Raw genomic sequence first — 27,974 nt, forward strand, 5'->3', positions numbered from 1 at the left:
AGTGATTACAGGCTCAAGTCTTCTTGGGTATGACGCTACAAGCTTGGCACACCTCTATTTGGGGAGTTTCTCCCATTCTTCCCTGCAGATCCTCTCAAGCTCTGTTAGGTTGGATGGGGAGCATCCCAGCACAGTTATTTTCAGGTCTCTCCAGAGATGTTCGATTGGGTTCAAGTCCGGGCTCTGGCTGGGCCACTCAAGGACATTCAGAAACTTGTCCCCGAAGCCACACCTGCATTGTCTTGGCTGTGTGCTTAGGGTTGTTGTCCTGTTGGAAGGTGAACCTTTGCTTGTCTGAGGTCCTGAGCGCTGACACTTGGCATTGACACTGGCATTCAGGCCAAAGAGTTCAATCTTGGTTTCATCAGACCAGAGAATCTTGTTTCTCATGGTCTGAGAGTCCTTTATGTGTCTTTTGGCATACTCCAAGCAGGCTGTCATGTGCCTTTTACTGAGGAGTGGCTTCTGGCTGGCCACTCTACCACAAATGTCTGATTGATGGAGTGCTGCAGAGATAGTTGTCCTTCTGGAAGGTTCTCCCAACTCCACAGAGGAACTCTGGAGCACTATCAGAGTGATCATTGGGTTCTTGGTCGACTCCCTGACCAAGGCCCTTCTCCCCCGATAGCTCAGTTTGGCCGGGCAGCCAGCTCTAAGAAGAGTCTTGGTGGTTCCAAACTTCTTCAATTTAAGAATGATGGAGGCCACTGTGTTCTTGGGGGTCTTTAATTCTGCAGACATTTTTTGGTACCCTTCCTCAGATCTGTGCCTCAACACTCAGAGCTCTACGGACAATTCCATCGACCTCATGGCTTGTGGGATCAGCTGTGGGATCTTATATAGAGAGATGTGTGCCTTTCCAATCAATTTAATTTACCACATGTGGACTCCAATCAAGTTGTAGAAACATTTCAAGGATGATCAATGGAAACAGGATTCACCAGAGCTCAATTTTGAGTATCATATCAAAGGGTCTGAATAGTTATGTAAATGAGGTATTTATGTTTTTAATTTTTTTATAAACATGCAAAATTTTGACAAACCTGTTTTTGCTTTGTCATTATGGGGTATTGCGTGTATGTTGATGAGGACGTGTTATTTACTACATTTTAGATTATGGCTGTAACTTAACAAAATATGTCAAAGGGAAAGGGTCTGAATACTTTCCAGAATGCACTGTACATATCTATCTCAAATACCTTGTACCCCTGCACAATGATCTGGTGCTGGTCCTCCCTGTATATAGCTTTATTATTGGGTATTTCATTCCACTTATGTTACCTTTTATTTTCCCTTAACTGGGAAGGGCTCGTAAGGTTGGTAAAGTTGGAGCTCTCGTTGGAGTTCGGCGCATGTGACAAACAACATTTTATTTGAATTGAAAGTAAAGTTTGTCTCATTTCAGTGAAACAGAATAAATAAACAGAATAAATGAAGCCACAGAGGTTTTACATTGGTACATTTTTTTAGTTTTTCATCCCACATGTGGTTTGTCTTGACGTTGACGTTCTATGTCTTGACAGGGTGTTGTAGGTGATCCTGGAGAGACCGGAGCTACTGGGGAAAAGGGCAAACCTGTACGTATGTCACATCATCACGTCTCTCATTTCTAAACATGCAAACAGTTCCTTCGCTTTACATTATTCACCAACCACAATAGTATATATTTACAAGCATATGCAGTAGAACTAGAAATGGACATATTGCTATATCAAAGAAAATGACATATATTCAATTCAATTCAAGGGGCTTTATTGGCATGGGAAACATGTGTTAACATTGCCAAAGCAAGTGAGGTAGATAATATGCAAAAGTGAAATAAACAATAAAAATTAACAGTAAACATTTAACATACATACGTTTCAAAACAATAAAGACATTACAAATGTCATATTACATATATATACAGTGTTGTAACGATGTACAAATGGTTAAGGGGACACAAGGGAAAGTAAATAAGCATAAATATGGGTTGTATTTACAATGGTGTTTGTTCTTCACTGGTTGGCCTTTTCTTGTGGCAACAGGTCACACATCTTGCTGCTGTGATGGCACATATCTCATTATTCAACTTGTTTGTCAACACCAGGGTGCCCAAGGAGCAGAATGAAGATATGGCACCATTGGACAAAAGCTGAGTTAGTCCGACTAAAATGTACGTTTAATCTCAGAGATGAGCAAGCTTTGGAAAACCTTTAGTAACACCAATAACAACATATCTCTACAGGGCATTATTGGAGACCCTGGTTTGCCTGGGAGAGATGGTGACATAGGAGTAGAGGTAGGTTCACAGTCTTTCATCATCCATGATGCTGTTTGCAGGAATGCTTTACAGAAATACGTACCATGTATTTTTAGGACATCAGCAACATGTCGAATACCCCTCATGAGACATGATGAGCCGGGGAATGTGCACCATATCTATTGTCTGTATCTGATCTGTTCTATTATCTATCCGTTCTCAAGGCTTAACAAGGACCACAGGGCCCGGAGGGTAGAAACAGACAATTCAGAATAATGGTAACAGAATTAGCCAATAAAACAAAAACATTTTATTTATTAGATTCATATATGTTAATTAAGGTGTGTGGTTTTACCCTAAATAGGGGGAGAAAGGAATGCTGGGGCCGGCAGGGGAGATGGGGCCTCAAGGCCAAACTGTAAGTACAATCGTCTTTCACATCTGTCACACCAAAGTTCCAAAGGCTGGGCCTAAAATAGTGTATAAGAGGTCATACAAGAAGTTTTGTAGTGATTCTTATGTTGATGATTTAAAGAATATTTCCTGGACTGTGGTGTGTAATGAAGAGCAACCAAATGCTTCACCTGACACATTTATGGACTTGCTTATTCCAGTTACTAATAAGCATGCACCCATTAAGAAAATGACGGTAAAAATGGTTAAATCCCCGTGGATTGAGGAGGAATTAAAAAATTGTATGGTTGAGAGGGATTGGCAAAAGGGATGGCAAATAAGTCTGGTAGCACAACCGATTGGCAAACCTACTGCAAATTGAGAAATCATTATGACTAAACTGAATAAAAATAAGAAGAAACTATACTATGAAACAAAGATAAATTATATAAAGAATGACAGTAAAAAGCTTTGGAGCACCTTAAATGAAATTCTGGCTAAAAAGGCAAACTCAGCTCCATCATTCATTGAATCAGATGGCTCATTCATCACAAAACCCACTGATATTGCCAACTACAAGATCAGAAAACTTAGGCATGACATGCCACCAACAAACCCTGACACTGCACATCCAAGTATATCTGACCAAATTATGAAAGACAAGCATTGTAATTTTGAATTCCGTAAAGTGGAAGAGGTGAAAAAATTATTGTTGTCTAACAACAAAGACAAACTACCAGGGTCTGACAACTTGGATGGGAAATTACTGAGGATAATAGCAGACGATATTGCCACTTCAATTCAAGCCTACTAGAAGGTGTGTGCCCTCAGAACTGGAGGGAAGCAAAAGTAAATCCACTATCTAAGCCCCCTTTACTGGCTCAAATAGCTGACCAATCAGCCTGTTACCAACCCTTAGTAAACTTTTGGAAAAAACAATGTTTGACCAGATAGAATGCTATTTTAGAGTAAACAAATTGACTTTCAGCACGCTTATAGGGAAGGACATTCAACAAGCACAGCACTTACATAAATGACAGATTATTGGCTGAGAGAAATTGATGATAAAAAGATTGTGGGGTTTGGCTTTTGACGTTATCAATCACAGTCTGCTGGTGGAAAAACGTATGTGTTATGCCTTTATACCTCCTGCTATATTGTGGATAAAGAGTTACCTGTCTAACAGAACACAGAGGGTGTTCTTTATTTATTTTATTTAACTAGGCAAGTCAGTTAAGCACAAATTATTATTTAAAAATACAGCCTACCCCAGCCGACACTGGGCCAATTGTGCACCGCCCTATGGGACTCCCAATTACAGCCGGTTGTGGTACAGCCTGGAATTGAACCTGGGTCGGTAGTGATGCCTCTAGCACTGAAATGCAGTGCCTTAGACCACTGCGCCACTCAGGAAACCTGTTAATGGAAGCCTCTCCAACATAATCCAGGTAGAATCAGGAATTCCCCAGGGCAGCTTTCTAGGCCCCTTACTTTTTTCAATCTTTACTAATGACATGCCACTGGCTTTGAGTAAAGCCAGTATGTTATTGTATGCGGATCACTCAACACTATACACGTCAGCTACTACAGCGACTGAAATGACTGGAACACTTAACAAAGAGCTGCCGTTAGTTTCAGAATGGGTGACAATGAATAAGTTTGTCCTAAATATTTAAAAAACTAAAAGCATGGTATTTGGGACAATGTCTCAAAAACCTAAACTAAATATTGTCATGAAAAATGTGGAAATTGAGCAAGTTGAGGTGACTAAACTGCTTGGTGTAACCCTGGATTGTAAACTGTCATGGTCAAAACAACAGTAGTGAAGATGGGGAGAAGTCTGTCCATAATAAAGCACTGCTCTGCCTTCTTAACAGCACTATCAATAAGGCAGGTACTACAGGCCCTAGTTTTGTTACACATGCACTACTGTTTAGTCGTTTGGTCAAGTGCCACAAAAAGGGACTTAGGAAAATTTCAATTGGCTCAGAACAGGGCAGCATGGCTGGCCCTTGGATGTACACAGAGAGCTAACATTAATAATATGCATGTCAATTTCTTCTGGCTCAAAGTGGAGGAGAGACTGACTTCATGACTACTTGTATTTGTGTGATGTATTGAATGCACAGAGCTGTCTGTTTGAACTAATGACACAAGGCTCTACAGAGAGCCATGACTACATGGAACTCTATTCCACATCAGGTAACTGATGGAAGCAGTAGAATCAGATAAAAAAAACTGATAAAAATACACCTTATGCAACAGCAGGGACTGTGATGAGACACAAACACAGGCACAGACACATGCATACACACAGGATAACATATGCACTATACACACACGTACATATGGATTCTTGGTAGTACCACATATCTACAATTCATGGGGATCCATAATAAATACAAATACAAATCTTCACACGTCTCACTTTAATTAAGAACCCATTGCATTCAAGGAGGAGTATTGAGGAGCAGCACTATTAAATGTATCCTTCTCAATAGATGTCTGTGTCCAGTCATTTGCCATCCTACTGTACAGGATCATTTTTTACTGTGAAAAGTAAGTGATCCCTCTGCTAAATTTAAGAAATGCTTCTCTCTCCAGGGCCCCAGAGGTTATAAGGGATCAGCAGCAAAGCCAGGAAGACCCGGATTTATTGGACCCCCGGGACCTGTCGTGAGTGTTCCGGGTGACTCTTTGTAAACTATTTGAAATACAAGTTAATCTCTCCAAACCACTAAAACATGTAATTTCTAAAACAGGGGCATGTGGGAGTAGCTGGACGGCCAGGCCCCAAGGTAATCAACGTTATTCACCTACTGTACGGCTAGAAGAGCAACATGTAGGGAGTTCTATAATGAAGTGTGATAGCACCCAAATTATCAAGTCAAGTGTCAAGACATTCATTAGTCTACACCCAGATCACATAACATTATCATCACATATCTATGTGTTCTGAACGCTAAGGTAAAACTGGTGACCAATACCTATATACTGTACTGTAAGTGTTAGTAGGTTTAGATGACGTTCTTCAGAATGTTACATAAAAGCACAGCTTTGCAATTAACTGATTTGATCATGCTACTGTATTCAGTACAGTACCAACATTTCACGACTAAGTTACAACACTAGACGAAACACTAGACCTACTCTAAATCAATATCCAGAGATGTGCACAGACAAAACGTATTACCTGTCCTGTCTTTACATTTGTCACCACAAACAGAGCTTCTGTAGCTCACTACCCCCCATTAACCTGGCAACCACCCCACATCAATCCCCATGTCCAGGGTGGAACAACAAAAAACTAGTGGATGATTCACTTAGTTCTCCCCGCCTGATTGGCTCTCCTCTTCTCCTTAATTGTCAAATGGCTGCTCTACTCTTAAGGCATGTTCACTAGTGGTGACAAACTGGCTTTCACGGCAGAGCCATGGCTCTTGTTTCACAGAAAATCCTATTCTCTCCCCGTCTGAACCTGAGGTAACGTAGGTACTAAACTCCCCTGGGGGCCTGTTCAGGGCCTGTTCTACCTGTTTATGCGCCTGCTGATAACAAACTCAAAGCTTGCTTTGCACAATGTGGTCTGGACGGGGTCTGTTACAGGTGTTTACTAGATGGGTTTCTTACAATCCTCTCAATCATACAGTGCCTTGCGAAAGTATTCGGCCCCCTTGAACTTTGCGACCTTTTGCCACATTTCAGGCTTCAAACATAAAGATATAAAACTGTATTTTTTTGTGAAGAATCAACAACAAGTGGGACACAATCATGAAGTGGAACGACATTTATTGGATATTTCAAACTTTTTAACAAATCAAAAACTGAAAAATTGGGCGTGCAAAATTATTCAGCCCCTTTACTTTCAGTGCAGCAAACTCTCTCCAGAAGTTTAGTGAGGATCTCTGAATGATCCAATGTTGACCTAAATGACTAATGATGATAAATACAATCCACCTGTGTGTAATCAAGTCTCCGTATAAATGCACCTGCACTGTGATCAAATCAAATTTTATTTGTCACATACACATGGTTAGCAGATGTTAATGCGAGTGTAGCGAAATGCTTGTAATAGTGATAGTCTCAGAGGTCCGTTAAAAGCGCAGAGAGCATCATGAAGAACAAGGAACACACCAGGCAGGTCCGAGATACTGTTGTGAAGAAGTTTAAAGCCGGATTTGGATACAAAAAGATTTCCCAAGCTTTAAACATCCCAAGGAGCACTGTGCAAGTGATAATATTGAAATGGAAGGAGTATCAGACCACTGCAAATCTACCAAGACATGGCCGTCCCTCTAAACTTTCAGCTCATACAAGGAGAAGACTGATCAGAGATGCAGCCAAGAGGCCCATGATCACTCTGGATTAACTGCAGAGATCTACAGCTGAGGTGGGAGACTCTGTCCATAGGACAACAATCAGTCGTATATTGCACAAATCTGGCCTTTATGGAAGAGTGGCAAGAAGAAAGCCATTTCTTAAAGATATCCATAAAAAGTGTTGTTTAAAGTTTGCCACAAGCCACCTGGGAGACACACCAAACATGTGGAAGAAGGTGCTCTGGTCAGATGAAACCAAAATTGAACTTTTTGGCAACAATGCAAAACGTTATGTTTGGCGTAAAAGCAACACAGCGCATCACCCTGAATACACCATCCCCACTGTCAAACATGGTGGTGGCAGCATCATGGTTTGGGCCTGCTTTTCTTCAGCAGGGACAGGGAAGATGGTTAAAATTGATGGGAAGATGGATGGAGCCAAATACAGGACCATTTTGGAAGAAAACCTGCTGGAGTCTGCAAAAGACCTGAGACTGGGACGGAGATTTGTCTTCCAACAAGACAATGATCCAAAACACAAAGCAAAATCTACAATGGAATGGTTAAAAAATAAACATATCCAGGTGTTAGAATGGCCAAGTCAAAGTCCAGACCTGAATCCAATCGAGAATCTGTGGAAAGAACTGAAAACTGCTGTTCACAAATGCTCTCCATCCAACCTCACTGAGCTCGAGCTGTTTTGCAAGGAGTAATGGGAAAAAATTTCAGTCTCTCGATGTGCAAAACTGATAGAGACATACCCCAAGCGACTTACAGCTGTAATCGCAGCAAAAGGTGGGGCTACAAAGTATTAACTTAAGGGGCTAAATAATTTTGCATGCCCAATTTTTCAGTTTTTGATTTGTTAAAAAAGTTTGAAATATCCAATAAATGTCGTTCCACTTCATGATTGTGTCCCACTTGTTGTTGATTCTTCACAAAAAAATACAGTTTTATATCTTTATGTTTGAAGCCTGAAATGTGGCAAAAGGTGGCAAAGTTCAAGGGGGCCGAATACTTTCGCAAGGCACTGTATATGCATTATACAATCAATGTGTCTGTTTATGCATTATGAAACATGTCAATTCTCTCACGGCGTGAAACCACATTCTCTGATGTAGAGTGAGAACAATGCAGATTCCTTAGAACCCCGGAAGTAGTTAGATCAAATATTTGACTCTCTGCAGCTGTTCATGCATTTCAAAACATGTTTAAAAACATGTGCGGCAAAAAACGACGTACAGTCATGCAGACTGCAGAGCTGTATATATAAAACCCTGGATGTGTAGATCAAATATAGGACTTTCAACATGTTTTTGAAGTTTGATCCTGTCTGATGAGAGACAATTCCCACTGCACTGCAGTGCATAGCACACTCCATGTTGGCTGCGTCATTATGTGGCTCATAGTGCCTTCAGACTACAAAGTGTGTGTGAGTAAAACCATGGGCTTCTCTGTTCTCTTTCCAGTGTCAGCTCTCAAATCAGAATATAACCTATTTTAAGAGCCTTTGGTGCTGGCTTTAAAAGCCCTCAAAAGGCTAAATGCATTAAGACATGTAAATCAGTATCTGTACAAGCCTTAATATATTTGTTTAGTAACTCCTATTTCTGAATCTTGTTATGGATTTTTGTTTTACACACAACATTAGTAATGCTTCATTACAATGTTATTAAACACTCTCCCAGGAACACTAAATGGAATTGCTGTGAATTAGACATTTGGCACATTTGCATCTCCTTTTCTTGTCATTCTTTGTATACCTGTAATTGTTATGAAGACATCAGACTGATACAGAGTCTAAAGGGAGACATGTTGTTGGAACATGATGTCCCCTACAAAACAAAGTTGTTTTTGCAGTAGCTCTGAAGTACATGTTTATTTGACATTTGCCATCCATCAGGACAGAGGCGAAGGACTCTGGGGACACGTTGTCTACACACACACACACACACACACACACATCCTGTTCCTGGATGAAAAAAAGAAGATGGCAAAGATTTGTGGGCCATCAAAGACTCGTAGAGATTAATGAATGTGCGAGAAACACTGTCCTATAGATCAGTTGAATTAGAGTCAAAGAATGTAGCAAGGACATGCTGTGTTGTGTTTCAGTCATGTTTCACATGTTCAGACAGACAGTCTGTGAAAATAAGTAGAATGTGTAATGGCATTTTAATCATCTGTTTTGTTTCAATTGTATCTTTACAGGGAGATACAGGCATTGAAGGGATCCAAGGAGTCAACGGTGCAAAGGTACTTGTACTATTGCTTTGTTTTTCATATATAAAATGTCATTGTGTTCAATTCATTCTACTTCATCTTGAACAGTATTCATGAAGCCCATGTTATCTATCTGTACTCACTCTGGGTTTACTTACTTTCCATAGGGAGAAAAGGGCGAAAAGGGCCCCAAAGGCAAGGTAAATATATTTTACTTGCATTGTAGTGCCATAGTCACATACAGTGAAAGAAAATGGGGATGACAGAGTCATTGCAGAAGACATTTGTAAGAAGAATTCCCGAGTGGTGCACCAGTCTAAGGCACTGCATCTCAGTGCTTGAGGAGTCACTACAGACACCCTGGTTCGAATCCAGGCTGTATCACAACCGGCTGTGATTGGGAGTCCCATAGGGCGGGGCACAATTGGCCCAGCGTCGTCCAGGTTTGGCCGGTGTAGGCCGTCATTGTAAATAAGAATTTGTTCTTAACTAACTTGCCCAGTTAAATAAAGGTTACATTTTTAAAAAGTCCTGGGTATTCTACATAACCATATACACAGTGCCTTCAGAAAGTATTCATGCTTTTGACTTATTCCACATTTTGTTGTGTTACAGTCTGAATTCAAAATGTATTCATTTGTTTGTTTTGCTCTCTCACCTATCTACACACAATACCCCATGATGACAAAGTGAAAATATGTTTTCAGAACATTTTGCAAATGTATTGAAAATTAAATACACACAGTGCCTTCGGAAAAGTATTCAGGCCCCTTGACTTTTTCCAAATTTTGTTACGTTACAGACTTATTCTAAAATGGATAAATATTTTTACAAATCCTCAGCAATCACATAATGACAAAGCGAAAACAGTTTTTTTTTAATTTATGAGCTCAAATTATTACATTTACATAAGTATTCGGGACCCTTCGCTATGAGACTCGAAATTGAGCGCAGGTGCATCTTGTTTTCATTGATCATCCTTAAGATGTTTCTAGTTTACAGCAAAAACCAAGCCATGAGGTCGAAGGAAATGTCCTTAAAGCTCTAAAACAGAGTTGTGTCGAGGCACATATCTGGGGAAGGGTACCTAAAATGTTCTGCAGCATAGAAGGTTCCCAAGAACACAGTGGATTCCATCATTCTTAAATGGAAGTAATTTGGAATCACCAAGACTCTTCCCAGAGCTGGCTGCCTGGCCAAACTGAGCAATCGAGGGAGAAGGGCCTTGGTCAGGGAGGTGATCAAGACCCGATGGTCACTCTGACAGTACTCCAGAGTTCATCTGTGGATATGGGAGCACCTTCCAGAAGGACAAACATCTCTGCAGCACTACACCAATCAGGCCTTTATGGTAGAGTGGCCAGATGGAAGCTACTCCTCAGTAAACAGCACATGACAGCCTGCTTGGAGTTTGCCCAAAGGCAATTAAAGAATCTCAGACCACGAGAAACCAAATTCTTTGGTCTGATTCAACTGATTCAACTCTTAGGCCTGAATGCCAAGCATCACGTCTGGAGGAAACCTGGCACTATCCCTACGGTGAAGCATGGTGGTGGCAGTATCATGCTGTGGGGATGTTTTTCAGCGGCAGTGACTGGGAGACGAGTTGGGATCGAGGGTAAAAAGAAAGGAGCAAAGTACAGAGAGATCCTTGATGAAAACCCTGAGTGCTCAGGACCTCAGACTGGGGCAAAGGTTCACCTTCCAACAGGACGACATCCCTAAGCACACAGCCAAGACAATGCAGGAGTGGCTTCAGGACAAGTCTTTGAATGTCCTTGAGTGTCCCAGCCAGAGCCCGGACTTGAGCGCGATCAAACTGGAGAGACCTGAAAATAACTACAACAACGCTCCCCATACAACCTGACAGAGCTTGAGTGTCACGCCCTGACCTTAGAGAGCTTTTTATGTCTATATTTTCGTTTGGTCAGGGTGTGATTTGGGTGGGCATTCTATGTTCCTTTTTCTATGTTTTGTATTTCTTTGTTTTGGCCGGGTATGGTTCTCAATCAGGGACAGCTGACTATCGTTGTCTCTGATTGGGAACCATACTTAGGTAGCTTTTCCCCACCTATGCTTTGTATGTAGTTATTTTCTAGTTAGTGTTTTCTGCACCTGACAGGACTGTTTCGGTTTCGTTTATTCTCTTTGTTTTTTGGTTATAGTGTTCAGTTTAAATAAAAAGTATGAACACTTACCACGCTGCGCTTTGGTCCGATTATTCCTCATCCGACGATGACACACACAGAGGATATTTATTACATGTTTTTTTTTAACTCTGTTTATTAAGTTTTACACACACACACACAGACAAGACAAAGCAATATAAATAATATACTCAACTAGAAAAAAAATACAAATAAAAAAAATAGCTTTAAAGATACCATACTTTAGACAAGTTAAACACACCAGGCAGAAGGCTACAGAGGTTAAAGGGCAATCTATAATACAGGGACAGAGCAAACACCTCACCATTGTTACTGTAAACAGTCAAGGGATAAGGGTGGAGAAATGCAACCATTCACAGAGAGTCATGGCCACAGACCGACCATCCACGGGACCAAAAATAAAGTTTACAATGCTTTAAAATAAAAAAAATAGAATGATTATTCATGTAGGCGTGAACAAAATGTAAAAATAACTGGGAAAAACAAGCTCACACTTCAGTCTCTGCCCGGGCAAGATGAACAAGGCATCCGCGGATCACAATCAATAAGCACATGGACCTTAATGCCCCCCCCAGCAAAAACACAGAGAGAAGCTCCTCCAACCCTTAAGTCACAGGGGGTCAAATACAGACCTATTTTAGTTTTAATTGGAATGCCATCAGAGGATGGACTGTTTAAAGTAAGACCGGAATGGAGCCCAAGCCTCATTAAACAGTTTGGGGTTCCCACGTGAATTGAATTGAATTTCTTCTAGTTTCAGAGAGCACAACACATCTCTCACCCAATATTTATAAGATGGGGGAGCTGCCATCTTCCAGTTCTGTGGTATTAGCCGTCTAGCTAAAAGAGTTGTATAAGCAACAGTGTCCGACTGGATTCTTGACAGGGGGGTACCCATGGGCAGTACTCCAAAAAGGGCTGTAAGGGGAGACGGATCTATAACAGTGTCATATATATATCAGAGAAACATTTAAATATTAATTCCCAGAAACCTGACAGTTTATGACAGCCCCAAAACATATGCAACAGTGTGGCTGGTTCCACTTTACATCTGACACAGGTAGGATCAAAATCAGAGAATATTCTTCCAAGTTTGGCCCCCGACCAGTGGATACGGTGAACCACCTTGAATTGAATGAGGCTGTGTCTAGTGCACAGATTCCCAGGCGTCTTCCCCAAGTTCCTCCCCCAAATCCTTTTCCCATCGAGTCTTTAAAGACACCAAAGAAGGGTTCTGTAAGTCATGAATGATTGCATATACATCTGCAATTGCGCCCCTAGGAAGCTTGTTCAACTCCAAGATGCTCTCTATAGCTGTATTCGCAGACCTATTGGGAAATCCAGGTGTGTTAGCTCTGACAAAGTTTCTAGTCTGGAGATAGCGGAAAAAGTGGGATTGGGGGAGATTGAACTTTTCCTGCAGCTGAGAAAAAGAGGCAAATGTATCATCAAAGAATAATTGGGCTAGCGATGAGAGGCCTAGTGAGTGCCAAATGCCAAAAGCCCCATCATTCAAAGATGGAGGAAATAAAATGTTCTGATTGATTGGGCCTGATAGAGAAAAGCCTCGGAGGCTAAAGGCTAAACGGAACTGATTCCAAATTTTAAGAGACTGATTTACAATTGGGTTGACACACCTTTTGCCTAGGGACACTGGGAGAGACGAGCACAACACAGAGGATAGTGCTGCAGGTTTACACGATTCAGACTCCATCTGGACCCAGAGTGGTCTAGGGCCAGTAGGATCAGTCTGCAGCCAGTACAGAACGGCTCTGAAATTTGCAGCCCAGTAGTATGTCTGAAAATCTGGTAGAGCTAAACCCCCCAATGACCTAGGCTCCTGTAAATGTTTTCTACCAATCCGTGGTACCTTGCCATCCCAAATTAAATGCATGAATGTTTGATCCAGTGAAATAAAAAAAGATTTTGGAATAAAAATGGGTAAACATTGAAATAAATATAAAAATTTGGGCAACACATTCATTTTAATTACATTAATCCTTCCGATAAGAGAAAGGGGTAGCGAATTCCAAAAAGTAAAAGATTGTTTCAAGCTGTCTGCTAGAGCAACAAAGTTTTCCTGAAACAAATTTGAATATTTCCTTGTCACTTTTACTCCCAAGTAGGTGAATTGATCCCGGACAATCCTAAACTGAGAACTTGTAAAAGAGCATTTTAAAGCAGCCTTGTTTACCGGAAAAAGCTCACTCTTGCCTAGATTCAGCTTGTACCCTGAGATTGATCCAAACTTTTTAAGAACAGATAGGGCACGTGGCAATGAGGTATCAGGGTTGGAGATAAACAAAAGGAGGTCATCAGCATATAGCGAGACTTTCTGCTCCCAGCCCGCCCTGATTATACCTTGAATGGCATCATTAGAGCGTAGTGCAATGGCGAGAGGCTCGATTGCCAAAGCAAACAACAAGGGGGAGAGTGGACAACCCTGTCTGGATCCACGGTGCAAGGGAAAATAGTCTGAGGACAAGTTATTAGTCCGTACCGTAGCCATGGGGGAAAAATAAAGAATCTTTATCCACGCAATGAATTTGGGGCCAAAGCCAAATCTATAAAGGGCAGCTGTTAGGTAGTCCCACTCAACGCGGTCAAACGCTTTTTCGGCATCAAGTGAGACCACCACCTCCGGGTCCCTGACGCTGTGGAGTACAGTATATTCATAAGGCGCCTAATATTGAATAATAAATGCCTATTTCTCACAAAGCCAGTCTGGTCAGAGTGTATTACTTGGTGCAGCAAGCCTTCCATACGGATGGCTAGAAGCTTAGCTAGGATTTTGTAATCACAGTTTAAAAGCGAGATTGGGCGATAGGATCCACATTCAAGGGGGTCTTTGTTTTTCTTTAGTAGTAATGAAATTGAAGCCTGATAAAGACTAGACGGTAGCTTTGAAGTATTAAGGCACTCTGCAAATAGTCGAGACAAGAATGGACAAAGCAGACCAGAAAACGTCCTGTAAAATTCGGTTGGAAAACCGTCCGGACCCGGTGATTTACCATTTTTCATTGCGGACACTGCTGTTGCAATCTCCTCAACCGTAAATTCTTCTTCGAGACAGTCATGGGAGTCTGTATCAATTGTATCAATTGAAGGCATATTCAAGCCATTAAATAAGGAGTCAATCAGCAAAGGGTCTTGAGGGGATTCAGAGGTGTATAGCGCAGAGTAAAATTGTTTAAATTGATCTTTGATCTCTATATGTATAACTGTGGTGGCACCAGACGGTGTCCTTATTTGTGGGATTAAACGTGAGGCCACAGATCTGATGCGCAAGGAGTTTACTGGCCTTGTCGCCTTGTTCATAGACTTTGTATCGAGCTCGCTAGAGTAACTGTTCAGCTTGCCTGGTAGAAAGCTCATCAAATTCAGATTGGAGTAGTTGGCGCTCTTTATGCAGATCAGAGGAAGGATCCGTAGCATATTTCTCATCCAATGTGGCTATGGACTCGCTCAGGTCCCGAAGTCGCTGGGAGCGAACTCTGTTTTGCTTGGCTGTATAAGAAATCATTTGGCCACGTAGGTATGCTTTGAGAGACTCCCATATGGTAGAGCAGGACATACCTGGTGTTGAATTAGTTTCTAGGAATAAGGTGATTTCAGAAGAAATGAAATTGACAAACTCCTTATCTGAGAGTAAAATGGGGTTGAGACGCCATTGATAACACATAGGAGGTCGCTGGGGAAACTCTAGTTCAAGCACTAATGGTGAATGGTCAGAGATAACAATACTCTCGTAAGTACACTGCCGAAGGTTAGGCAGAACTTTTTGTCCAAAAAGAAGTAATCAATCCGGGAGTATGTTTGATGAACATGAGAATAAAAGGAATACTGTCTATCTGTAGGATGTAGGAAACGCCAGGCCTCAAACATAGCATATTTCTGAAGAAAGGATGAATAAGTAGGGCACATTTAGATGGGCCTGTAGTTGTTTGTGAGGACTTGTCAAGAACTGGGGACATTTTACAGTTGAACCCCCCCCCCCCCTAAAATCAACAAATGAGAATCTAAATTGGGAATAGCAGACAGAAAGGAAGAAATGAAACTTGTGTCATCCCAATTGGGAGCATAAACACTAGCCAAAACAAGAGGGGTAGAAAACAGTTCACCGGTTACTATGACGTATCGTTCCTTAGGATCAGCAATAACCTCAGAAGCTACAAAGGGAGTAGCTTTATCAACCAGAATAGCAGCACCTCTTGATTTACTATGAAAGTTTGAGTGGAACACTTGACCAACCCAGTCCTTACGCATCCTAAAATGCTCACCAGTCCTCAAGTGAGTCTCTTGTAGAAATGCAATATTTGCATTCAAACCCTTTAAGTGTGTCAACACCCTCTTACGCTTCACCAGGTTGTTAACCCCTTTGGTGTTCCATGAAATGTACTTGATCGCATTATTTCGGCCCCTCTGGGCATTCCCGTTATTCAACCCTGTCATTAGAGCATAGAATGGAAAAGCAATGAGCGCCCAAAACCCCCAGAATAAGGTGTCTCAGAGTGATGATGTACGGTGGTAAATGTTTGGAAAAAGTACAGGAAAAAGTACAGGAAAAAAAACTAAAAAGACAGAATGACAACATTAGAACTGAACAATTCAACCTGCCCCCCACCCCCTCCCCCCATCCCAGACAATACCTCCCCAAACGAGGTACAAGCCTAAATAGAACATGTTCTCTTCGCACAGTATGTCTGTGAGAGTGCGGTCTTAAACCTAAACCCACAGTCCTGCTCTTTAAAGTCGCGTTTTGTTAGTGGATCAAGCAGCAAACAGAAAGATTTGTATGTATTTTTTTTCAAATAAAAAAAAGGCGAATCCCTTGTGCAAACGGAATGACAAAAGCACCACTTGTAGATGTATATAATTGTATTCCCAGTCTTATAACAGGCATTGAGAGAAAATAAAATGTATAAAGGCTTTCAGCCAAAAATCTAATTTGAAGTAAGGAAATCATAGTAAGACAATGAACGTTTGCTGGGCATAAATGACGCTCAAAACCTTTAAAATTAAAGTGAGACCCCAAAAACTGTGTAGCCTCGGGAGACATTTACTGTTTACTGGGTCAATGCAAACGGATGCAGTAAACAAATAACCAAAAATATTTTGAGTCACTGAGACACTGTGTAAACAAACTAAATAGGTGAGCGAGACAGCCTAGAAACACAGGAGTTAAGTAAAACCTTAATACAATTAAATTAAAATGACTGAATGCTTGTAAGGCACGCACACTAGATGATCAAAACATTAGATCACATCAAATAAGCCTGAATAGCTTCGCCAACTATACAAGACTAGCCTGTTATATCTAAACATAATTGTACCACAGGTGGGTTACTTACTATCCACAGTTCGCAAGCAACAGTTGCTGAACTGTGAGCATGTTCAAGACTTCTTGATGTGATGTTGAATGTGAGCCATAGCCTCATCCGGAGATTCAAATGTGTAGTCTTTACCCTCATGAGATATCCATAAACGGGCCGGGAATCGCAGTCCATACTTCACACTTGGATGGTCCCGAAGTACTCGTTTGGCCTGTCCGAAAGCTGCGCGCTGCCTAGAAACAGTGGGGGAGTAGTCCTGGTAGATGGAGAAGCTCTGTCTTTGAAAGCTCAGAGTGGTATTGCGGGCTCGTCGGAGGATCTCCATCTTCTCATGAAAAAAGTGCACTCGAAGAATTATGTCACGGGGCCTCTCCCCGTCCCGGGGCTTTGCGCGCAGCGACCGGTGGGCTCGATCAATCAGGGGCTTTTCATCTAAGGCAAGAACATCCTTCAGCAGCCCTGAAACGAAATCCATGGCGCGATGCATTTCCGCTGACTCTGGGACCGATACAAGTCTCAGATTATTGCGGCGAGAGAATCCCTCTAAACTCACACAGCTCTCCTTCACCTTTTTCAAATCCGCAGATAGGCGTTTAACTTCAGCCTCCAGGGATGTAGTTAAATCGGAGACATTAGTAGCGGAGGTCTCCAGTGCTGCAATCGTTGTAGTGTGTGACGCAGATGTTGTTTTGAGTAATGTGATTGCTGGCACAGTCTCGTTCCGCAGGATGGTTAAATCTGCTTTAAAAGTATCAGAAACCTCCTGTATTCTGGCCTCAATCGTAGCAACCACCTGTGTTTTCATTTCAACTATCTCAGAGCGTAGTAGTTTGATGGCCTCGAGAATGTTCATTTCAGCGCCGCCAGGCCAAGCCGCACCCCCGGGTAAAGTGTGCGTCCCCGGGCCCTCAGACTCAGGAGAGGGCGGTGATGAGAGCGGGTCTTGTAGGCTGGGTTTTCTCAAAGTCATGCTTTTGGCCTTATGTTTGGTCGACATGCTGACATTCGAAAACAAAGTAGTCTTGGTTTTTACGGAAAGGGATCACCAAATTAATATTTGAAAATAAATACGGTTCTGCTGCAAAATTCACATAAACTTTAAGAATACCACGGGAGCAAACGGAAAACACGTCAGTCGCACATGGCGTCCCTCCTATCCCCCCTTTATTACATTTTTTATTCATTTTTTAAATTTAACCTTTCTTTAACTAGTCAAGTCAGTTAAGAACAAATTCTTATTTACAATGACGGCCAACCAAAAGGCAAAAGGCCTCCTGCGGGGACAGGGGCTGGGATTAAAATATATATATGTATATATACACTACCGTTCAAAAGTTTGGGGTCACTTAAAAATGTCCTTGTTTTTGAAAGAAAATCACATTTTTTGTCCATTAAAATAACATCAAATTTATCAGAAATACAGTGTTGACATTGTTAATGTTGTAAATGACTATTGTAGCTGGAAACGGCAGATTTTGAATGGAATATCTACAACTTGCGTACAGAGGCCCATTATCAGCAACCATCACTCCTGTGTTCCAATGGCACATTGTGTTAGCTAATCCAAGTTTATCATTTTAAAAGGTTAACTGATCATTAGAAAACCCTTTTGCAATTATGTTAGCACAGCTGAAAACTGTTGTTCTGATGAAAGAAGCAATAAAACTGGCCTTTAGACTAGTTGAGTATCTGGAGCATCAGCATTTGTGGGTTCGATTACATGCTCAAAATGGCCAGAAACAAAGTACTTTGATCAAGCAACCTTTCGGCTACTGGCCCAACACTCTAACCACTAGGCTACCTGCTGCCCCTAGGCTACCTGCCGCCCAGTCTTAGGCTACCTGCCGCCCAGTCTTAGGCTACCTGCCGCCCAGTCTTAGGCTACCTGCCGCCCAGTCTTAGGCTACCTGCCGCCCAGTCTTAGGCTACCTGCCGCCCAGTCCGACTCTTATGCTGTCAGAGTCCTTCACGTGCCTTTTTGCAAACTCCAGGCGTGCTGTCATGTGCCCTTTTCTCAGGCTCAGGCCGCTCAGGCCACTATCCCCACGTGCTTCAAGATGTCCGCTATCATCCCGTGCTCATTAAAGGGAAAGTAACTGAACTGAATGGATACTGACCCGTAGCACTCACTTCCGTCATCATTAAGTTATGCTTCGATTGGCTAGTCAAAGACCACATCACCTCCTCCCTCCACGACAGACTCGACCCTCTCCAATTCACCTACCACACTGACAAATCCACGGATGACAAAATCGCCATTGCACTGCAAACTGCACTCATCCACCTGGACAAAAGGAATGCATATGTGAGGATGCTGTTCATCGACTACAGCTCAGCCTTCAATACCATCGTACCCTCTAAGCTCACCAAAAAGCTGATGGCCCTGGGACTGAACTTCACCCTATGCAACTGGGTCCTGGACATCCTGACGGGCCGGCTCCGGTGTTGAAGGTAGGCAATATTACCTCCTCCACACTTACTCTCAACACGGGGGTCCCACAAAGGTGCATCCTCAGTCCTATCCTGTACCCTCTGTATTTATTATTATTTTTATTTAAACTTTATTTAACCAGGTAGGCCAGTTGAGAAAATGTTCTCATTTACAACTGCGACCTGGCCAAGATAAAGCAAAGCTGTGCGACAAAAACAACAACCCAGAGTTACACATAAACAAACGTACAGTCAATAACACAAAATAAAAAAACAATTTAAAAATCTATGTACAGTGTGTGTAAATGTAGAAGAGTAGGGAGGTAAGGCAATAAATAGGCCATAGAGGCAAAATAATTACAATTTAGCATTAACACTGGAGTGATAGATGTGCAGATGATGATGTACAAGTAGAGATATAGCAGTGCAAAAGAGCAAGAGGGTAAGTAATAATATGGGGATGAGGTAGTTAGGTGGGCTATTTACAGATTGGCTGTGTACAGGTACAGTGGTCGGTAAGATGCTCTGACAGCTGATGCTTAAAGTTAGAGAGGGATATATACGACTCCAGCTTTAGTGATTTTTGCAATTCGTTCCAGTCATTGGCAGCAGAGAACTGGAAGGAGAGGCAGCCAAAAGAAGTGTTGGCTTTGTGAATGACCAGTGAAATATACCTGCTGGAGCGCGTGCTACGGGTGGGTGTTGCTATGGTGACCAGTGAGCTGAGATAAGGCGGGGCTTTAACTCGCAAAGACTTACAGATGACCAGGAGCCAGTGGGTTTGGTGACGAATATGTAGTGAGGACCAGCCAACGAGAGCATACAGATCGCAGTGGTGGGTAGTATATGGGGATTTGGTGACAAAACGGATGGCACTGTGATAGACTACATCCAGTTTGCTGAGTAGACTATTGGAGGCTATTTTGTAAATGACATCGCCGAAGTCTAGGATCGGTAGGATAGTCAGTTTTACGAGGGTATGTTTGGAAGCATGAGTGAAGGAGGCTTTGTTGCGAAATAGGAAGGCGATTCTAGATTTAATTTTGGTTTGGAGATGCTTAATGTGAGTCTGGAAGGAGAGTTTACAGTCTAACCAGACACCTAGGTATTTATACTTGTCCACATATTCTAAGTCAGAACTGTCCAGGGTAGTGATACTAGTCGGGCGGGAGGGTGCGGGCAGCAATTGGTTGAAGAGCATGCACTTAGTTTTACTAGAATTTAAAAGCAGTTGGAGGCCACTGAAGGAGTGTTGTATGGCGTTGAAGCTCGTTTGGGGGTTTGTTAGCACAGTGTCCAAAGACTGCGTGGCCTCACATTGTTCCAACTCCGTCATTATGTTTGCTGATGACAGGACAGTAGTAGGCCTGATTACCAACAATGATGAGATGGCCTACAGGGAGGAGGAAGGCACTATGACGGTGTGGTGCCAGGTAAACAACCTCTCCCTCAAAGTCAGAAAAGCAAAGGAGCTGATTGTGGATTTCAGGGGGAACTAGGCTGTGCACGCCCACATGGAAACCGTGGTGAAGAAGGCACGACAGTGACTTGTCAACCTCAGGATTCGGAAGAAATTGGGCCTATCCCTGAGGTCCCTCACAGCCTGGTACGGCAACTCCACCGCCGCGGACTGCAAGGTGCCACAGAGGGTGGTACGCTCAGCTGAACGTACTGTACCATTGGTTGCACACTGTCTGCCTTCCAGGACACCTACAACACCAGGTGTCGCAGGACGGCCAACAAGATCATCAGGGACCCCTCTGGTTACCATGATGACAATCCTGTGGGTTTCAACTGTAAAACGTTCATAGATGACTTTTTTCAAATCCAATGTATTTTCAATGTAGATTCCACGTCACAATATATAGACAAGTTTTGTTGAAACAACGTTGATTCAACCAGTTTGTGCTCAGTGGGTTATGTCTGTCTGCTCTACCAAATGGGGACCAAGTTAGAGGAATTGTAGTTTAGTCCTGGGCATTTAACAACCTATCAGTATGTTGTGGGTGTATTACACCCTGTGCTTTAGTTTGGAGACGTGGGTGCACAGGGTCCCCACGGTGGTCGGGGGAAGCGTGGGCCAGGGGGCGAGCCCGGACGCACAGGCCCAGTCGGAACTAAGGGCGTCCGGGGTGATGGAGGACCAGTCGGGTTTCAGGGTCTGCCAGGGCCACCGGTAAGTACAGGTAGTGCCATGTTCAGCAGGATCTGAAAAGGTCAAGTAACTTAATTTGTTTTGGGCAGGTGCCACACAAGCGTTGGATATCAAAGTAGGCCTTTTTACTGACTGTCTGGGTAAAAAAAGAAAGACAAAGCCAGTACCACTTTTACATATACTCTATATGTCTCACATAGTAAAACTCACAAAGGTCACACATGCAATGGATGACTCACCAACAACCCCTAGTGATAAGAGAGCCTAGAACCTGCTTTCAATTGTGTTGTGTAAACAGTGACACTATTTACTGCCATCATTTTCTACTGACTGATCCACTGACTGATCCATTCAAAACAAGCCACCATATTTACAACCTGCATTGTGCCAATATGCCAACTATCTTCTGTTTTCCTTGATAAAAGATATATAACAGATACCCTAAACTAACCTCATCAGAGCTGTTCTCACAGACTTAGTCATTATAGCGATTGGCATAGACCATGTGTGGTAACAGTGTCGAGCAGGCTTGTAAATGGTTTCTAATTAATGTTGTTTTTTGTGACTCACAGCAAGAGTTGGCTGTAAATCTATAATGTGCCTAACAAAAAAATTGTTGTTTGTGTTTCTCTCCGTTCATTACATACACTCACCGATTTCCTCAAAGAGCCTTGCATACCATTGGTCGGGCCTGCCCTGTCCTGTAATGTTATATTCCATATCGCATGTCATAGTCCCACTGTTAGGTAATCTCCAAGTAATGTATGCAGTCATGACTTGTTTCCACAGGGCCCAACCCTCCCCTCTCAACACGTGATTGAGGTCTGCAAGAGAGTGGTGCTGGAACAGATGTCTACCTTTGCCAACTCTGTGAAGAGGACATGTGCTGCCGTGTGCCCACTCTACGGGGACGTCCCCTTGGGTGCCCCCGGTCCCACAGGACAGAAGGGAACACCGGGACCTCCAGTGAGTGTCATGTGTTAGAGTTACTATGCTGTGTGTGTGTGTGTGTGCGTGCGTGTTGGTTTTATTATTATCTTAGAAATCCTCTAACAACTGAACATGGAAACTGTCTGGAGGATGCCAAGAATATATTCCTTCAAGCCTCATTACACGTATAGGTTGTTTTGCTCAGGAACACTGTTGAAGTGCACACTCCATACATTGTTGTGTTTCTGTGTTTCCCAGGCCAAGTTAAATGCTTACATAGCACCAGGAGTAAGAAAGCTAAAGTATTTGGCAGTATAGATTGGAATGAAAACATTCAGACTTTCCACATCCCTGTGAAGACAACATAAGAAGTCACAGACGAAGCACTTGCTCTGGGTTGAACGGTTCTTGGAGGGATTCACCAGCATCCCTGGAGTGGAAAGCCTTTTCCACATGTATTATGCACTAAGACAGACCCTGTTCAGGTTCCCCAAACTAATGTTTTCCACACTCTTAGAAAAAAAGGGTTCCAAAAGTGTTCTTCTGCTGTCCCCATAGGACCAACCTTTTTGGTTCCAGGTAGAACCTTTTTGGGTTTCACGTAGAACCCTCTGTAGAAAGGGTCCTAAATGCAACCCAAAAGGGTTCTACCTCGAACCACAGAATCTCTCAGGCTAATAGAAGTTTGTGAAACCACATGCATACAAATGCTTCTGTCAAGCGTCCTGTTGTGACCTTCGATAACCAGCCAGCGATCAGGAGACAGAAATCTTATTGTGTAAATGTCTAACATTATATCTCTGTCAAAGCTCTGCACCTTACTCAAGGATATAGATTGATGTGGTTTTAGGGCGGTAATGGTATTGACGGTAGGAATGGAGAGATTGGACAACCAGGATTCTATGGGGAGGCAGGAGACACAGGCAAACAAGGACAGCTAGGTGAGAAATACTGTGCAAATGAATGACTGACAGAACTAAATTGATCTCTACATTTTTTTAATTACATTTTTTATTTCACCTTTATTTAACCAGCTAAGCTACTTGAGAACAAGTTCTCATTTACAACTGCGACCTGGTCAAGACAAAGCAAAGCAGTGCGACAGAAACAACACAGAGTTACACATGGAATAAACAACCGTACAGTCAATAACACAATAGAATACAACAAAAAAAGGCTATATAGAGTGTGTGCAAATGGCATGAGGAGGTAAGGCAATAAATAGGCCATAGTAGCAAAGTAATTACAATTTAACAGACTAACACTGGAGTGATAGATGAGCAGATGATGATGAGCAGATGATGGTGTGTAGTGATACTGGTGTGCAAAAGAGCAGCAAAGTAAATAAAAACAATATGGGGGTGAGTTAGGTAGATTGAGTGGGCTATTTACAGATGGACTATGTACAGCTGCAGCGATCGGTTAGCTGCTCTGACAGCTGATGTTTAAAGTTAGTGAGGGAAAGGTAAGTCTCTAGCGATTTTTGCAATTCGTTCCAGTCACTGGCAGCAGTGAACTGGAAGGAAAGGCGGTCAAAGGAGGTGTTGGCTTTGGGAATGACCAGTTAGATATTCCTGCTGGAGCGTGTGCTACGGGTGGGTGTTGTTATCGTGACCAGTGAGCTGAGATAAGGCGGACCTTTACCTAGCATAGACTTATAGATGACCTGGAGCCAGTGGGTCTGGCGACAAATATGTAGTAAGGGCCAGCTAACTAGAGCATACAGGTCGCAGTGGTGGGTGGTATAAGGCGCTTTGCTAACAAAACTTTCCTACGCACTTTTCAGTATTTGGTATTCTTACCTTATTCAGTCATGTAACACGCTTTGCATGTGTGGCTACCTTGCGCGCTCTGAATACATTTAATTCAACCACTGAAAACCCTCCCACTTGCTGGCCAAGAGATTTTCATTCAATAGAGTTTTCATTTATCTTTATTCTTTTATCTTAAGTCATCCCTTTAAATACGGTGTTCCTTTTAGTTAGATTTTAGCCCACAGACATGAGAGAACAGGTTCAGATATTAGGGATCAATGAAAGAAAGCCATCTAAATGCAGTATATGCATATTCGTCTCTGTTTCAGCACCAATTGATACTCTGATCTTATACATTATTTAGGTTTAGGAGAGTATTTATGAATCATAAAATAACAGGTTTGGAGAGCCTTTACGCATGAAAGAAATAAAACAGTGCTTTGAAAAGGGCCACATTCAGTTATTCAACCCATGGTAATGTTGGAAGATTAGTACACATATAATTATAATAGGGATAACAGTGTACAATAGTAGGCTATACCCTCGTCTATTGATGCTTTCTTGGTGGAATTATTATGGAATTACGTCAAGGTTAGAATACTGCAAATCTGTAGACACACCTCCGCCACACCTTAATTTATTCAATCTCCACCCCAAACAAATACCTAGTGAATAAAACGTTATTCTCATGCTTAAATTCAAGGTCAGAATAGGCATAGAGAGAAAAGTGCATAAAAGCAACATGATGTTCCATTTACACACTAGGGTTGAAATCGGGCCCATGACAGTATGTTTAGATCAGTCATGACGTGTATCAATATGTATTTGTTTAAAAGTAAACAATAAAACTGGTTCTTAATTTGCCTACAAATATGGAAAGAAATACCATGTCAACCAAAAGTTGAATGAAGCAGATGTGTAGCCATAACTAATTATGGCGTTGTGTGTGTTCTTGTGGTGAATTCTAATGTATTGTTTTAGGGCCTAACAATGACGTCACACTTATGATACATTTCCCCAGCCAAGCTAATGAAATTGAAGAATATTTTACAAGCCGTTTTTTTTAATGTATCCAGCAATGATCTCAGTAACACATGGTTGTTAATCAACATGGACAACGTGTTCCTGTGTACCAGCTCAGTCCCGGGGGCATGCATATTTTGGGGTGGTAAATTCATGGGTTTTCCTGATGTCCTTCATGTTTTGAGAACATTGTGTCTTGTTCCCAGGTGATCAAGGAGACGAAGGAGACGAGGGAGCAAAGGGCCATGGCCTGCCTGGCTATATCGGAGACCAGGGACCAAAGGGCCATGGCCTGCCTGGCTATATCGGAGACCAGGGACCAAAGGGCCATGGCCTGCCTGGCTATATCGGAGACCAGGGACCAAAGGGTAACGTCACATTTCACGTTGCATCCTTTTTATCGTCTGAATAATCATTTACAGCTTATCAAAGGAAATCCAACAATAGTTTTGACAGGCCCAGTTCTATTGTAATTATTATATACTGTAACAACAGATGCTGGTTTCTTGGTAAGTAGAAGGGTGCATGTTGAATAATTTCCTTTTTCCAATGCAAATGGACATGGGAAGTCAACATAAAGTCTACTGCAAACTCTCAAAGCTATGTAGTAGTTGGTAGGTACAGTCATTATTTACCCACTATTAGCTAACAGCCATTTCCCCTCCTTTACCCACCAGGCCAACGTGGAAGACCTGGTAGAACTTTCAATGGCACACCAGGACGAGAGGGCGAGAGAGGCCATGTAGGCCGGCCTGGACTAAGAGGTCACCCAGGACTACGAGGAGTCCCAGGTGTGTGTCAGACCACTGGGTGCGCTCTGCTAAACAACAACACAACCAATGGATCACATCAGAATGCACCCCAGAGGTTGAGAAGACACCCATAGAGGCAAAGAGGAAACTTTTGACCAAGCTGCATGGATGTATCATGAAAGGAGGAGTGGGGGAGGGGTGGATTGGGAGAGAGAGGAGATTTTTTGTTAATAAATGTATTAAAATCAAAGTCAAAATGCTTCAATGTAAATATGCATCCAATCTCCACTGTGAAAGACTGAGATTCACCCATTTTACTTTCTTGAACAAATCTACTCTAGAAACTTGTACTGTAGGCCTTAAAACAGCATCCCATTCTCATGGTTCATTTGAAAAATACACCAATAGCTATATATTATGTAAAAATGCTTTGATTTGAAAGTTTATTTGACACATTTGATTTAAACTGGTCCTAGTTGTCTTCAAATGTCACTGATCTTTATAATAAAAGCACAAAAAGCTTTTACTAACTTATTTTACTGTAACAATTCCTCCACTGTTTTCTTTTTTATTATGATATATCATTGAGAACATTATATTATTATAGAATACAAAATCAAGTGTACAATTCTTAATTGTAATTCACAAATTGTTCAGCAAAGTGTTTATCACAATTCTGTTGAAGAAGGCTAGCTACTTAAATCAATAACAGTTACTGTTGGCCAATGGTTGCTGTTATGGCTAGCAGTTACTGTTAGCCATTGGTTGCTCTTTTGGCTAGCAGCTAATGTTAGCCAATGGTTACTGTTATGGCTAGCAGCTACTGATAGCCAACGGTTTGTGTTATGGCTAGCAGCCAATGATTACTCATCTGGCATGCAGCTACCCTTAGCCAATGGTTACTGTTATGGCTAGCAGCTACTGATAGCCAACGGTTTGTGTTATGGCTAGCAGCCAATGATTACTCATCTGGCATGCAGCTACCCTTAGCCAATGGTTACTGTTATGGCTAGCAGCATAATGTTATAGTCAAATGTCTTTTCAAAATAACAGTTTGTGTCAGTCTGTGCCTAATGTCAGTTGTGAAGTCATGCATTATTTGATTACGTTTTTGTATGCCTTGTTACTAGCAGGTTTAAGTGTCATCCAGAAGGCATAATGTCGGTTCATAATGAAGTAACCAACAAAACGACCTCTTGTAGTGGAAAGATCTGGAACATAAATGTGAATAAAAAAGAACAGTACACATTGTGTCCCTGTTTTTGATTGTGTTTCAGGCCTAGACAGTTATCGCATGACATGCATTATTCTATATCTGGTAGATTGAGGCTTGTTAAATTCATGAGTCCCATGTGTTTTATGTATAATTCTGTGATGAGACAATGTCTCAATGCCTATACATTTCACAAGATGTTTGCTTGCATATCTTTAAGTGAAACATATGGTTATGATTGTAGACAAACACGAAAACGAATCATAACTCCCACAACATCAACAGGTCTGTTCTCATGTTTGAGAATTAATTAACAGCTGTGTTGGATGTGCTTCTGTTTTGAAATCTGTCTTTCGTTCACATGCAAAATACAATCAAAAGATATATTTATCATTTAATGCCTCCTTCTTCTTCTTCTTCTTCTTCTTATTCTCAGATCTCTTTCCTGAGTGTAGGTTAAGGGCTGGATTCAATCCGTATTGCAGAAGTATTGTGGAAGATCCTCGCTATACTGTAGTGATTGAAATTTAAAGGCAATGTTCCTGTGTTCGTGGAGACTGCGTTCACGGTAACTGCTGCATTACCTTTACATTTTAACACGGATCTTCTGCAAAACGGATTGAATCCAGCCCTAACATACAAATGGGTTACTATGTAGTGTACATGGGTTGCCCTGTTCCACATACCAGGCCCATTGGAGTGGAGACAGAAACAGGTCCTGTGGGGGAGCACACGAGGGTCTCTCCTGTCTTCAGTCGCTTCACGAGATCAGTGTTTGTCAGACGTTAGAGGATTGTCTGAGAGTAACTAGAGTAACTTTTCACGAAAACGTCTGTAGAGTCAACGGTTTACCTCTTTACAGTGTGTTTAGTAGATATCCCTGTGAGAGACCCACATAGGTGGCCATCCTTTTCTCCCATCTTCTTGATGACACCTCAGCTGTAGCTGCAGGCCTGCAGCATCCTGGGCTGCGGAAGTGGAGCTCTCCTCTACTTTGCTCTGTGGGGTTCCTTCATTTCAGAGGATGTTCTGTTCTGTC

At 42.1% G+C, this 27,974-nt stretch overlaps 1 protein-coding gene across 2 annotated transcripts; it reads left to right on the top strand.

Annotated features, from left to right (window-relative positions):
* Positions 1–2,130: 2,130 nt before the first annotated feature.
* LOC112252968 (collagen alpha-1(IX) chain-like) lies at positions 2,131–26,968 on the top strand. 2 transcript variants are annotated; one of them, XM_042325585.1, is made up of 10 exons: positions 2,131–2,281; positions 2,467–2,520; positions 2,607–2,660; positions 5,240–5,311; positions 5,398–5,433; positions 9,166–9,210; positions 9,345–9,377; positions 22,053–22,229; positions 25,177–25,338; positions 25,648–26,968. In XM_042325585.1, exons 2-10 carry the CDS (start codon positions 2,518–2,520, stop codon positions 25,714–25,716), a joined length of 651 nt encoding a protein of 216 aa, XP_042181519.1. In that variant the 5' UTR covers positions 2,131–2,281; positions 2,467–2,517; the 3' UTR covers positions 25,717–26,968. The 2 variants fall into 2 exon arrangements, with proteins under 2 accessions (XP_042181519.1, XP_042181524.1); XM_042325590.1 differs by having other exon boundaries at positions 2,132–2,281; positions 25,177–25,296.
* The last annotated feature ends 1,006 nt before the right edge of the window (positions 26,969–27,974 follow it).

Source organism: Oncorhynchus tshawytscha, linkage group LG01 (genome assembly GCF_018296145.1).
Source record: "Oncorhynchus tshawytscha isolate Ot180627B linkage group LG01, Otsh_v2.0, whole genome shotgun sequence".
Classification (NCBI taxonomy): domain Eukaryota; kingdom Metazoa; phylum Chordata; class Actinopteri; order Salmoniformes; family Salmonidae; genus Oncorhynchus; species Oncorhynchus tshawytscha.